General features: G+C 38.4%; 1 protein-coding gene across 2 annotated transcripts in view; it reads right to left on the bottom strand.

Annotated features, from left to right (window-relative positions):
- Nucleotides 1–14,358, bottom strand: part of LOC110456538 (arginine--tRNA ligase, cytoplasmic-like) — a 146,954-nt gene that overhangs the window by 125,416 nt on the left and 7,180 nt on the right. For both annotated transcript variants that reach the window (XR_002463595.1, XM_021507332.1), the window contains exons 7-10: nt 13,302–13,431; nt 12,240–12,344; nt 11,474–11,652; nt 9,469–9,578 (exon numbers count right to left, since the gene is read on the bottom strand). Coding sequence is in view for 1 of the 2 variants with exons in the window: in XM_021507332.1 (XP_021363007.1) it covers nt 9,469–9,578; nt 11,474–11,652; nt 12,240–12,344; nt 13,302–13,431 (524 nt within the window). In the remaining variant the exon portion in view is untranslated. The remainder of the gene's footprint in view (nt 1–9,468; nt 9,579–11,473; nt 11,653–12,239; nt 12,345–13,301; nt 13,432–14,358) is intronic.

The raw sequence follows: 14,358 nt of genomic DNA, 5'->3' as shown, positions 1-14,358 counted from the left end.
CAATGACATACCCCTCCCCAGAATGACACTTCAATGGTTAACCCCTCCACAGACTGACACTGCAATGTTATACCCCTCAACAGAGTGAGGCTACAAGGGTATAATACCCCTCCAGAATGACACCACAATGGTAAACCCCTCCACAGACTGACACAACAAAGGTATGTCCCTCCACAGAGTGATACTACAATGACATACCCGTCCATACAGTGACACTACAATGGTATACCCCACCACAGACTGACACAACAAAGGTATATCCCTACACAGACTGACACTACAATGACATACCCCTCCAGAAAATGACACTTCAATGGTTAACCCCTCCACAGACTGATATTACAATGGTATACCCCTCCACAGAGTGACACTCAATGGTTAACCCCTCCACAGACTGACACTACAATGGTATACCCCTCCACAGACTGACACAACAAAGGTATATCCCTCCACAGAGTGATACTACAATGACATACCCCTCCATACAGTGACACTACAATGGTATACCCCTCCACAGACTGACACAACAAAGGGATATCCCTCCACAGACTGACTCTACAATGACATACCCCTCCACAAACTGACACAACAAAGGTATATCCCTCCACAGACTGACACTACAATGACATACCCCTCCACAAAATGACACTTCAATGGTTAACCCCTCCACAGACTGATATTACAATGGTATACCCCTCCACAGAGTGACACTACAATGGCATACCCCTCCACAAACTGACACAACAAAGGTATACCCCTCCACAGAGTGATACTACAATGGTATACCCCTCCACAGAGTGATACTACAATGGTATACCCTTCCACAGAGTGATACTACAATAGTATACCCCTCAACAGAGTGATACTTCAATGGTATACCCCTCCACAGAGTGATACTACAATGGTATACCCCTCCACAGACTGACACTACAATGGCATACCCCTCCACAAACTGACACAACAAAGGTATATCCCTCCACAGAGTGATACTACAATGACATACCCCTCCATAGAGTGACACTACAATAGTATACCCCTCCACAGAATGCCACTTCAATGGTAAACCCCTCCACAGACTGACACTTAAATGGTTAACCCCTCCACAGACTGACACTACAATGGTATACCCCTCCACAGACTGACACTACAATGGTATACCCCTCCACAGAGTGACACTACAATGGTATACCCCTCCACAGACTGACACTACAATGGTATACCCCTCCACAGACTGACACTACAATGGTATACCCCTCCACAGAGTGACACTACAATGGTATACCCCTCCACAGAGTGACACTACAATGGTATACCCCTCCACAGAGTGACACTACAATGGTATACCCTTCCACAGACTGACACTACAATAGTATACCCCTCCACAGAATGACACTTCAATGGTTAACCCCTCCACAGACCGACACTAAAATGGCTAACCCCTCCACAGACTGACACTACAATAGTATACCCCTCCACAGACTGACACTACAAAGGTATACCCCTCCACAAAGTGATACTACAATGGTATACCCCTCAACAGACTGACACTACAATAGTATACCCCTCCACAGAGTGACACTACAATGGGATACCCTCCGAAGAGTGACACTACAATGGTATACCCCTCCAAAGACTGACACAACAATGGTATAACCCTCCACAGAGTGACACTACAATGGTATACCCTCCGAAGAGTGACACTACAATGGTATACCCCTCCACAAACTGACACAACAAAGGTATACCCCTCCACAAAGTGATACTACAATGGTATACCCCTCAACAGACTGACACTACAATAGTATACCCCTCCACACTACAAAGGTATACCCCTACACAGAGTGACTTTACAATAGTATATCCCTCCACAGAGTGACACTTCATTGGTATACCCCTCCTCAGAGTGACACTTCAATGGTATACCCCCAACCCCCATATAGTGATATTACAATGGTATACCCCTCCACAGAGTGACACAACAATGGTATACCCTCCACAGCGTGACACTACAATGGTATTGCCCTCCAAAGAGTGACACTACAATGGTATACCCCTCCACAGAGTGACACTACAATGGCATACCCCTCCACAAAATGACACTACAATGGCATATCCCTCCACAGAGTGACACTACAATGGTATACCCCTCCATATGTGACACTACAATGGCATACCCATCATAGAGTGATACTACAATGGTATTCCCCTACAAAGAGTGACACTACAATGGTCTACCCCTCCATAGAGTGACACTTCAATGGTATACCCCGCCATAGAGTGACACTACAATGGTATACCGATCATAGAGTGACCCTACAATAGTATACCCCTCCACAGAGTGACACTACAATGGCATACCTCTACAAAGAGTGACAATACAATGGTATACCCCTCCATAGAGTAACACTACAATGGTATACCCCTCCATAGAGTGACACTACAATGGTATACCCATCATAGAGTGATACTACAATGGTATTCCCCTACAAAGAGTTACACTACAATGGTATACCCCTCCATATGTGACACTACAATGGCATACCCATCATAGAGTGATACTACAATGGTATACCCATCATAGAGCGATACTACAATGGTATTCCCCTACAAAGAGTGACACTACAATGGTCTACCCCTCCATAGAGTGACACTACACTGGTATACCGATCATAGAGTGACACTACAATAGTATCCCCCTCAACAGAGTGAGGCTACAATGGTATAATACCCCTCCAGAATGACACCACAATGGAATACCCCTCCACAGACTGACACAACAAAGGTATACCCCTCCACAGACTGACACTACAATAGTATACCCCTCCACACTACAAAGGTATACCCCTACACAGAGTGACTTTACAATAGTATACCCCTCCACAGAGTGACACTTCATTGGTATTACCCTCCTCAGAGTAACACTTCAATGGTATACCCCCACCCCCCCATATAGTGATATTACAATGGTATACCCCTCCACAGAGTGACACAACAATGGTATACCCTCCACAGCGTGACACTACAATGGTATTGCCCTCCACAGAGTGATACTACAATGGTATACCCCTCCACAGAGTGACACTACAATGGTATACCCCTCCACAAAATGACACTACAATGGCATATCCCTCCACAGAGTGACACTACAATGGTATACCCCTCCATAGAGTGACACTACAATGGTATTCCCCTACAAAGAGTGACACTACAATGGTATAACTCTACAAAGAGTGACAATACAATGGTATCTCCACAAACTGACACAACAAAGGTATACCCCTCCACAAAGTGACACTACAATGGCATATCCCTCCACAGAGTGACACTACAAGACACTACAATGGTATACCCCTCCACAGAGTGACACTACAATGGTATACCTCTACAAAGAGTGACAATACAATGGTATACCACTCCATAGAGTAACACTACAATGGTATACCCTCCACAGAGTGACACTACAATGGTATACCTCTACAAAGAGTGACAATACAATGGTATGCCCCTCCATAGAGTAACACTACAATGGTATACCCTCCATAGAGTGACACTACAATAGTATACCCCTCCACAGAGTGACACTACAATGGTATACCCTCCGAAGAGTGACACTACAATGGTATACCCCTCCATAGAGTGACACTACAATGGTATACCGATCATAGAGTGACACTACAATAGTATACCCCTCCACAGAGTGACACTACAATGGTATACCCCTCCACAGAGTGACACTACAATGGTATACCCTCCACCGGCTATGATTCAACCATAATTACCTCTTAAAAGGGAGTAGAACCTGCCACAAACTATTCCTGACACCCCAATATAATTGCTACACGCTGGACACTTTTCTCAGTCTCGCATCTAATACTGTCAATGAATAGTCAATAATGCGTTAACGGTATCCCTGTCAACCCAGACTCCTTGTCAGGTCCCAATCATCAACCAAGATACATGTGCAAATAGGCTGAAATCTAGTAATTCCAACAAAAACAAATCAACAGCTACACCGAGAAACAAGTACCATTGTATAAGACAGTTATATGTTAGGTGTGGTTGTATTTGTTTAATTTTGTGCCGAGAGTAAAAGTGTCGAGTGTAAAAGTACCCAAATTTAACTCATCAATGAATCACCAAATACAAAATTAACAATCGCAATTTGAACTAAAGATGTACTGTTTTCCTATCTATTATCACATACCTGTTGAATCTTGTTATAGTAATACAAGCATTTTTTTCTGATTCATTAGAAAAACACAAGTGTGTGGTCTTGTCTAATTTATTATACACCCATCTCTGTGTATTGTGTGGTGTTCAATCTGACTATTTGCCCATTACGTGTTGATAGCTATTCCTAGGAGGACAGGCACACTTGTGTACCTACTCATGGCAATAAAGGTTATCCATTATGATTTATTGTAACGTGTCATGTGTTTTGGATGTTTGCAAGTGACCTATGTCAGCGTTAAGTTCGACTTGAAGGGATAATAGCTGATACTGTAAGGTTAAAACAGGTGAGGAACTGACACAGGGTTGTCATTTAATACAGGTCCACAATTCATATCAATACTTCTCTGTCCAGCCAGATGAAATGAAATATACAAATACTTTTATTATTACAGGTATAGAAATTGTTCGAAAACAGCTCTGAATTTACTGCTTACGTATATGTAGTGTATACCACAATGGTCAGCAGCACAAAATTATCAATTAATAAACGGTATAGATACTAGGACAGCCAATTAGGAAGTGGAAAGTAGCAAAGGAAAGCACATCAAAATTATTGTTTTTTGAGCAATAACTATCAAACTTTGACCATGCCAAAATATCCTTTTTTACAGTATCTAAGCAATCCATCATTTGGAAATGTATACATGTTTTCATCAACAGATAATATAATCATCATTTTCATCTTGTATACATTTTGTTCCAATCATTAATGATAATAATAATAATGGTCTTCAATTTTCCATTTTCACATTGTATCATATTGAGTCAAAGATCATCTCACATATGGACAAACATTAAAAATGTACACTATCTACGGCAAAATGACAACAGTGAAAAGCACATGAGTAAGAAAAGTACACATGTACAGGATATCAAAGTCACACACAACCTGATCCTGCTAACGTAACTGGATGTACTATAGTAAAGTGCCCTGAGTAGATTGGGCTGCCCCAACCAACAAAGACAGCTGGAGTCTTCACCTCAACCACATGTATACCAAGTGTAATGCAACTTAATGAAAATATTGTAAAACACTTAATGAACAAGAGGCCGAAAGGACCTGTATAACTCACCTAGATATTTTAGCAATCATTGGAAAATATTCTCAATAAAAGAAATTTTGCAAATATTTCCATTGAGTCTCATTGGCTTTAAAGAATATGTTCAGACTAAATGAAACTTTATACTACTCTGTCACAGCATGCTACTGGTCAAACATCATTACCCAGGGCCTCCTGGTATTGACCTTTGTGATCTTGAAAGTACGTCAATGTTATTTATTTGAGGAAATTTATAGCACTTTATGCAAGGTACCTATTAGCCATACTCTGGTCCCCCTAGTTATTCTTAAGAATTTGTTTAAAGGTTTGTACATATTTGACACCTGTGACCTTGAAAGAACCTGTCAGTGTCTTTTATTTGGGGAAACTGTATAGCACTCTGTCCCAGGTACCTATTGGCCAAATATCATTACTTTAGGCCTCTTGGTTATTCAGAAGAAGTTGTTTAAAGGTTTCAAACACATTTGACCCTTGTGATCCTGAAAGTAGGCCAAGGTCAATTATTTGAGGAAACCTCATAGCACTTAATGTCAGGTACCTACTGGCCAAGTACCACTAGAAACATTTTAAGGTTTATTACATACTTGATCCCTGTGACCTTAAAACTAAGTCAAGGTCATTTATTTGAGGAAATTTATAGCACTCTGTCCCACCAACCTACTGGCCGAATATCTTGGCACTAGGTCCTCAAGTTCAAGAAGTCGTTCAATGAAAAAGTTGATGGATGACGGACGACAGACAACAGACCATCCATAAGCTCATTTGGCAGTTCGTGCCAGGTGAGCTTAAAACTCAAATCTGGTATACAATTTGCCACCAACATGCTTGGTCTTCATTCCAGGAATCAAACTATTATTTCAATCACATTATCTGAGTGAATGGCTCATCAATACAATCAGGACATACACAATCCATATCCTAGTAAGGATACAATAGGATCTAGTCTTTTACCTAATCAAGCTTCAAATGAGATATTAAAACAGTCAATGTGGTCTTTGATAAACAGGAGACACATCAAAATAGTAAAAGCATACATGAAGGACTAACTGTGGCACAAAAAAAATAGAGAAGGTGGACAGTGAAGGACTTACAGGAGACACATAGAGATAGAGTCAATGTAGATAGGACTAACCAGAGACGCATCAAAATAGTCATTGCACACAGGACTAACAGGAGACACATAGAGTATAGTCAATGTGATCAGGTCTCACTGGCGTTCCTTTGAAAAATAATTCTACTGGATTTCTTTATTGATACATAGGTTGTTTCATCTCTAATGGTAAAAAGAGTTTCTAAATGTAGCATGTAATTCCTGCCATAAAAGCAGGTTAACAACAGGCTGTGATTCCAAGCAAGATACATACAGCACTACAAGCAGGCCGCTGCTGTAAACAGACAGCATGGCACAGTCTACAGAGGGAAGATTTCTGCAATAAACTGTTGCACATAGTTTGCAGTGCATCTCAATGAATCCATAGCAACAGCAGACTCTAAGAGTGTTCATAAAACACAGAGATGCTTTTCTGTCACCAAACTAAATGTCAAAGAGAGGAGAATGATCTAGGGGAAACAACTCCTACTTTTCACTATACAATATAAAATTCCCAAAGTTATATCTATGGTTAAGCCATATATCATTCAGCAATAGATCACTCTTCAATATAACAAAATACTTAACAGGTTGAAATTGTTCAGCCCACTTGTTCAAAAGGTGATTAGCCTTGGCCTTGTGTGATACATTGGTCTTTTTGGCCTGTATCTGTTGGGTTCGGTAATTTAATCCCATCAAATGTATACATGCAGATCCATCAACAAATTATTTCTCATTTCTCTTGATAATATGTATATATATCTTATATGTCTTTTCGGTATCAAAATAAAAGGTTAGAATTTAAGCCTTTAGATTTAATTATAATAAAAATAAGATTTAGCAGTTGTTTCCCCTAATTTGCTTAATAATTTGATAATACAAACTTGTTTATATGTGTTTGTATGTGTTCTAATGTCTATGTCTATGCTTGTACCACTGTTTGTCACTGTGTTTGGAGAGGGCTTAAATAGGCTATGCCTGCTGCCCAATCCATTTGTCTTTTGACAATAAAATTTATTGAAATTGAAAAGGTGATTAGCTTAATCACTGTTTAACAACATTGTTCTCTAATGATTGAGTAAATGCACAAGGTAAAATCTTGTAATTTTGCAACTAACTTTACTGTACTAAAACTGATCAATGACTCAGCTGATCATCTTTTGAATAACTGGGCTCTGTTTAATAATACTAATCAAGGTGTTCGATCTTGAACACTGAGAATGTATTCTCTGTCGTATATTTCACATTAACAGTGTACTATAAATCTGTATGCTGTTTTCTAACATAGAAGTTGCAATCTCTAAATATATGCAATATTTTCCCATGTACATTCAATTTGAGAGTTAGTGAATTTAATATCTCCATGCCATGTGTTTTAAACATTAATAAAGTGTTTTCTGTATACCTGTAAAGGTTAACTCTATGCAGTTTTCACAATGGCATCCCTTCCACTGTTTTGGACTAGTCAGATGGATTTGAAGGGTACTTTTTCTAGAATGGATTTTTTTTTTTAACCCCTGTTGCAGAACTTCACTTTGGCCTCACTATTAGAAGAAGCAATCTTGATTTAGACCGTGTTAGGTTCTGCATTTCAATATCACTCATTTTGTTTGGGATAATTCGGTAAATATGAAAAACATCACTAACGGCCAGCTCGGGACTCAAATCTGGGACTCATAGACAGACGCTCAAACCAATGGCCAGATCAGAACTCGTGAGACAGGGACTCACAAACTATCTAGAGAGATGCTCTATAATCACTTGCAAGACTAGAACACGAATCTGACACTCACCAACTCCAGAGAGAGACCCTTACCAATTGATCATGAGCTTCCCGATATCCAGTGATTGACCCAGTCTAATTTCCCTAACATAGCCTTCTTCTTCATCAAAGTCTTTGAAGACATATGAGACCTATATATCACATTCTGTAGGTTTTTATTTTTATTTGGCTCCAAATGTGACAGGAAAAAAAATTCAACTACCTGTTCACATAGGTGTCCCACATTTCCGATAAGGGACAAAGTGCATGAAACGCAATTAAAACTGCTTTGCTCAATTTATCTTTCCCTTTTTACGTATCAAAATAGCTCCAAAAAGCATTCATTTCATTCAGACACACCTGTTGTGATCATTACACACACCCTGCAGTACCTAGGAGATCATTTGACCACAGGATATAGGTTTTTAGCTTATGTGAGTTTGGATTTGAATGAGGGAGTTTCAAGGGAGATTGGTAAATTTTGGTTAAAATGAGGGAGAGTTAATTGACAGCTAATTAACCTATGCTCTTCACTCATTTTTCAGTCTATATAAGTACCTATCCAGACACAACAATAATAAGTTGTTTCTTTGATGTACTCATGTCTTATTTGAAATAATTTGGAACTCGGAATTGGATTTCAATTATTCAAATACTGTATCATTGAAATGCAAGTTTTAAAACATGAAAATCAATATACATTCATATTAAAATGTTTATTTGAAATCAAGTCGACCAGCAAAATTATACTACATTGTTTGGAGATCCAAAAATTCTGTATATGTTTTCATTCAATAGTATACTTGTATGTCACTGCATGCAAGCTCTTTGTATGTATTCCATGTTGTCACAGCTTATTACCGATCCTCTTCTGATGGTACTGAGTGTGTAGATAACTCTATATATTAGGTTACAACATAGTACTTCATTGGGACCTGATTATGACTAACCTTTATAAAGAAGGGTGGGGATTTCAGGATACTGGCTCTAGCACTGAAGCCACCTGATATAGCCTTCCTATCAAAGCATAGCACATGACAGGAATAGTTTTAAAAAGATTGCATTATGTTGACATTATCCCCAACTGTTAAGTATGAACTCAATTCATGGACACATGCAGAAACTTGTCACAACTGGCTTATGTGAAACTTATGTGTTGCCTTTTCCTAGAAGTACCAGCATGTCAACTGTGATGAAATAATGTGGGGGATATGCTCCAGACAATGCCAGGGAAGGACGGTCAGACGGACAGATGGAGGGCATTTCCATACTGCGTTGCAGTGAGGGATAGCATCACTGAAAGTAACATGTCATTCACTTACTTGTCTTCTCCAAGGACGACACCAAACATGACATGTTCCACTCGTGCTTGTTTCGGGTCGTACCAGCCTGCTATCACTCCCGCATCAAAGATGGACTGCAGGTGGAGATTCTACAACGCAACAACCAAAATACACTACAACGCAACAACCAAAATACACTAACTTGTACAGGTAACATACAGTACACTGTCTACATTGTACTGATGGGTCTATACAACACACTACAACGCAACAACCAAAATACACTACAACGCAACAACCAAAATACACTAACTTGTACAGGTAACATACAACATACACTATCTACAATGTATCGATGAGTCTAAACAACATCCCACATACAATGTCTACTTTGTACAGGTAACATACAGTACACTGTCTACATTGTACTGATGGGTCTATACAACATACACAGTCTACATGGTACTGGTGGGTCTATACAACACTCACTGTCTACATTGTACTGATGGGTCTAGACAACATACACTATCTACATTGTACTGATGGGTCTATACCACATACACTGTCTACATTGTACTAATGGGTCTATACAACATATACTGTCTATATTGTACTGATGGGTCTATACAACATACACTATCTACATTGCACTGATGGGTCTATACAACATACACTGGCTACATTGTACTGATGGGTCTATATCACAACCAACATACCTTTACCTGTAACAACTACAGATGATTACATCCCTGTCCAGCATCAACAACGTAGAGCAGCCAGTCTCCCTTCTCATGTATCGATGAGTCTAAACAACATCCCACATTCAATGTCTACTTTGTACAGGTAACATACAGTACACTGACTACATTGTACTGATGGGTCTATACAACATCTACTGTCTACATTGTACTGATGGGTCTGTACAACATACACTGTCTACATTGTACTAATGGGTCTATACAACATATACTGTCTATATTGTACTGATGGGTCTATACAACATAAACTGTCTACATTGTACTGATGGGTCTATGCAACATATACTGTCTACATTGTACTGATGGGGCTATACAACATACACTGTCTACATTGTAATGATGGGTCTATACAACATACACTGTCTACATTGTCCTGGTGGGTCTATACAACATACACTGTCTACATTATACTGATGGGTCTATACAACATATACTGTCTACATTGTACTGATGGTTCTATACAACATACACTGTCTACATTGTCCTGGTGGGTCTATACAACATACACTGTCTAGATTGTACTGATGGGTCTATACAAAATACACTGTCTACATTGTACTGATGGGGCTATACAACATACACTGTCTACATTGTCCTGGTGGGTCTATACAACATACACTGTCTACAATGTACTAATGGGTCTATACAACATACACTGTCTACATGGTACCAATGGGTCTATACAACATACACTGTCTACATTATACTGATGGGTCTATACAACATATACTGTATACATTGTACTGATGGGTCTATACAACATACACAGTCTACATGGTACTGGTGGGTCTATACAACACTCACTGTCTACATTGTACTGATGGGTCTCTACAACATATACTGTCTACATTGTACTGATGGTTCTATACAACATACACTGTCTACATTGTCCTGGTGGGTCTATACAACATACACTGTCTACATTGTAATGATGGGTCTATACAACATACACTGTCTACAATGTACTAATGGGTCTATACAACATACACTCTCTACATTGTACTGGTGGGTCTATACAACACATACTGTCTACATTGTACTGATGGGTCTAGACAACATACACTATCTACATTGTACTGATGGGTCTATACCACATACACTGTCTACATTGTACTAATGGGTCTATACAACATATACTGTCTACATTGTACTGGTGGGTCTATACAACCTATACTGTCTACAATGTACTGATGGGTCTATACAACATACACTGTCTACATTGTACTGATGGGTCTATATCACACCCAACATACCTTTACCTGTAACAACTACAGATGATTACATACCTGTCCAGCATCAACAACGTAGAGCAGCCAGTCTCCCTTCTCCACATGGAGCCGGTGTTTGATGGCAGTAAGGTCAGATGTGGCATAGGTGAATCCCCCATCAGACTTGACGACTGTCAGAGGAGCCGGGGCCCCTGGTATATACATTATTTTCCGACCTTCTTCTAGGACCAGGTGCTCTGGAAGTGGAATTTAAGATATCAACAAAAATAATTCCAGCACATCAGAAGATTTACAGATTCTGTAGACAACTTTCAATTATTCATTAAACTTTTTGAAACAATGCCAAGGATGATAACACTGAATGGGCCGGGCCGTCTGTTTACAATAATATATGAACAATGTAACCAACAAAAAAACTATTTTATGACTACAGTGTATTTTGGTCTTGTACATAGAGTGCGCATAAGTCTGCAAAAAAAAAGGATAAAAGCTATGACAATTACATGACATTGTACATTTGTCTGATTTTTTTCCCTATTATTATTTAATGAGAAATGGAGATCATCAATACATACCAGTTAGTAAAAAAATGTTCTCCATAACATTTATATAGAAAGATTTGAACTGGTTTGATTGTTTGAATAGAAACTGTTTGGAAAACTATAAAGAAAACCTTTTATTCTGTGTTTTGAAAATCAAGCAGCCAGCAAAAACTACCAGGCTTTTATTAAGCCTCAATTTATGCGTTAAACTTCATCGAAAAGGTCCTACATTTTGTTAAAAAAAATACTCCAATCTACTGTAAATAGATTTCTAATATTACCCTTTTCTTCTAACTCCTTCACTATGGCCCCCATCAGTGGTTGATAGAATGACTCGCCTCGCTCTGTTATAGAGACACCAAGGCGCTTATACACTTTCTGAAATTCTGAAACAAACAACACACAAAAAACTATATACATAACCTTAAATTGTTGCTATTATAAATGAGCACAATGTTAAAAGCATGTCAAGCTCTAAATTAGAATATCATTAAAAGTTATACGTCTGCAGTATTTCTCACCTGTATTTTGCTGTAGGTCGCTATTTATTTGTCTGGTCACATTTGGAAATGAATGCAATTTATATATTCAAATCTAAAACTTCATAATTGGATTACCTGTAAAATCTTTGACATCTTGCTACAACCCTGATACACCAGGGCTACATTAGCGTATCCCGGTTGAAACAGTACGTGTGGCGCAGAAATTTTCCACGATAAACGAACGCATGTACACTTGGACCGTTGTACGTTCTATAAGCAGAGCTAAAAATCCACAGTTTTCGGAGAATAAAAAACAATGTATCAAGAATATTATGCCCTTCTCTCACACGTCCACTAAATTACATAAAGTATCTTAAAAATTATATGTGACTTGACATTGTTTTAGAAAGAAATAACGCAAATTGGCAATAGTCAGCATTTTAGTTTCGGTCAGGTACGTCTGGACCCCTCAATCTACACGTACCAAATTTTCCTAAGGTCAGCCACGGTCCAAATCTGTACCTGTTGTTTTCTTTACAGGTTAAACCGGTTCAACCGTTTCAACCAGATACGCGAATGTAGCCCTATATATTAACTTCTTAGTCAAATGAATAGGGAAGCCTAAAGATGACCCAGACCTCAGTTCTTTATAGAACTTTTTTGTGATACCTTCCCTCTGTAAACACAAAAAACAAATTCTAGTCTAACAGGTGGTTATTGGTGTTTCTCCAAAACAGACAAACAACTACGTTTATTGGCTGATCATTAAAGAGTAGTGGACATCACCATTTCCAATAACAAAGAACCAAAAGTGTAGCACTTGTACAACAAGGGGTAATAACTCTGGTGAGGGACACTGACCCTGCCTGGAGACATCACAGATGAGATTCCACCCTTTCAGGTGAGCCTCGTCACCGTTCTGGAGCTTTACCACTGCCTCATAAGCTCGCTTCTTAAACGCTTCATCTTCGTCAAAACGGACCTTGGACTCCTGCATGGGAATGAATAGCATTAGACAAAAGTTGGAGAAGAAATCTTTTATTACTACTACTGAAAACTAAAAGTGTGTAATGGCATAACATACAGGAACCAGACAGCTCCATTTACATCAGTGTTACCTTAATATAGAGATTGCAATCTGGCAAATTTTGATTTTACAATCTTTAAACGGTAAGATAAAAAATAAAAAATAATAAAAAATAATAAATAAAAATCACTTTAAAATGTTGCAACAGTTATGGTTCAATTTTTTCTAAATTTGTTTTTTTCAGTGTTTATCTCATTCATGTTTTTGATGGTTTATTGTGCTTAAATTTACAATATTAGATGTTCCATACTTTTGATATGTAGTCCATTGTGTACGAAAATATTTTCTTACAATGAATCTTAAATTAATTTTTAAAATGTACATAAATACTACCTTGCAGAATGTACACTAGTTTTACCCTGTAGAATATACACTAGTTTTACCTAGTAGAATATACACTAGTTTTACCTTGTAGAATGTACACTAGTTTTACCTTGTAGAATGTACACTAGTTTTACCTTGTAGAATGTACACTATTTTTTCCTTGTAGAATATACACTAGTTTTACCTAGTAGAATGTACACTAGTTTAACCTTGTAGAATGTACACTAGTTTTACCTTGTAGAATGTACACTAGTTTTACTTTGTAGAATATACACTAGCTTTACCTAGTAGAATATACACTAGTTTTCCCTGTAGAATGTACACTAGTTTTGCCTTGTAGAATATTCTCTATCTGTACCTTGTATAATGTATACTAGTTTTACCTTGTAGAATGTAATCTAGTTTCACCTAGTAGAATGTACACTAGGTTAACCTTGTAGAATGTACACTTGTTTTACCTTGTAGAATGTACACTTGTTTTACCTTGTAGAATGTAAACTATTTTTT

Source organism: Mizuhopecten yessoensis, unplaced genomic scaffold, assembly GCF_002113885.1.
Source record: "Mizuhopecten yessoensis strain PY_sf001 unplaced genomic scaffold, ASM211388v2 scaffold8807, whole genome shotgun sequence".
NCBI classification, from domain to species: Eukaryota; Metazoa; Mollusca; class Bivalvia; order Pectinida; family Pectinidae; genus Mizuhopecten; species Mizuhopecten yessoensis.
Note: the sequence above shows the minus strand (reverse complement) of the source record. Positions and strands in the feature narration are given on the sequence as shown.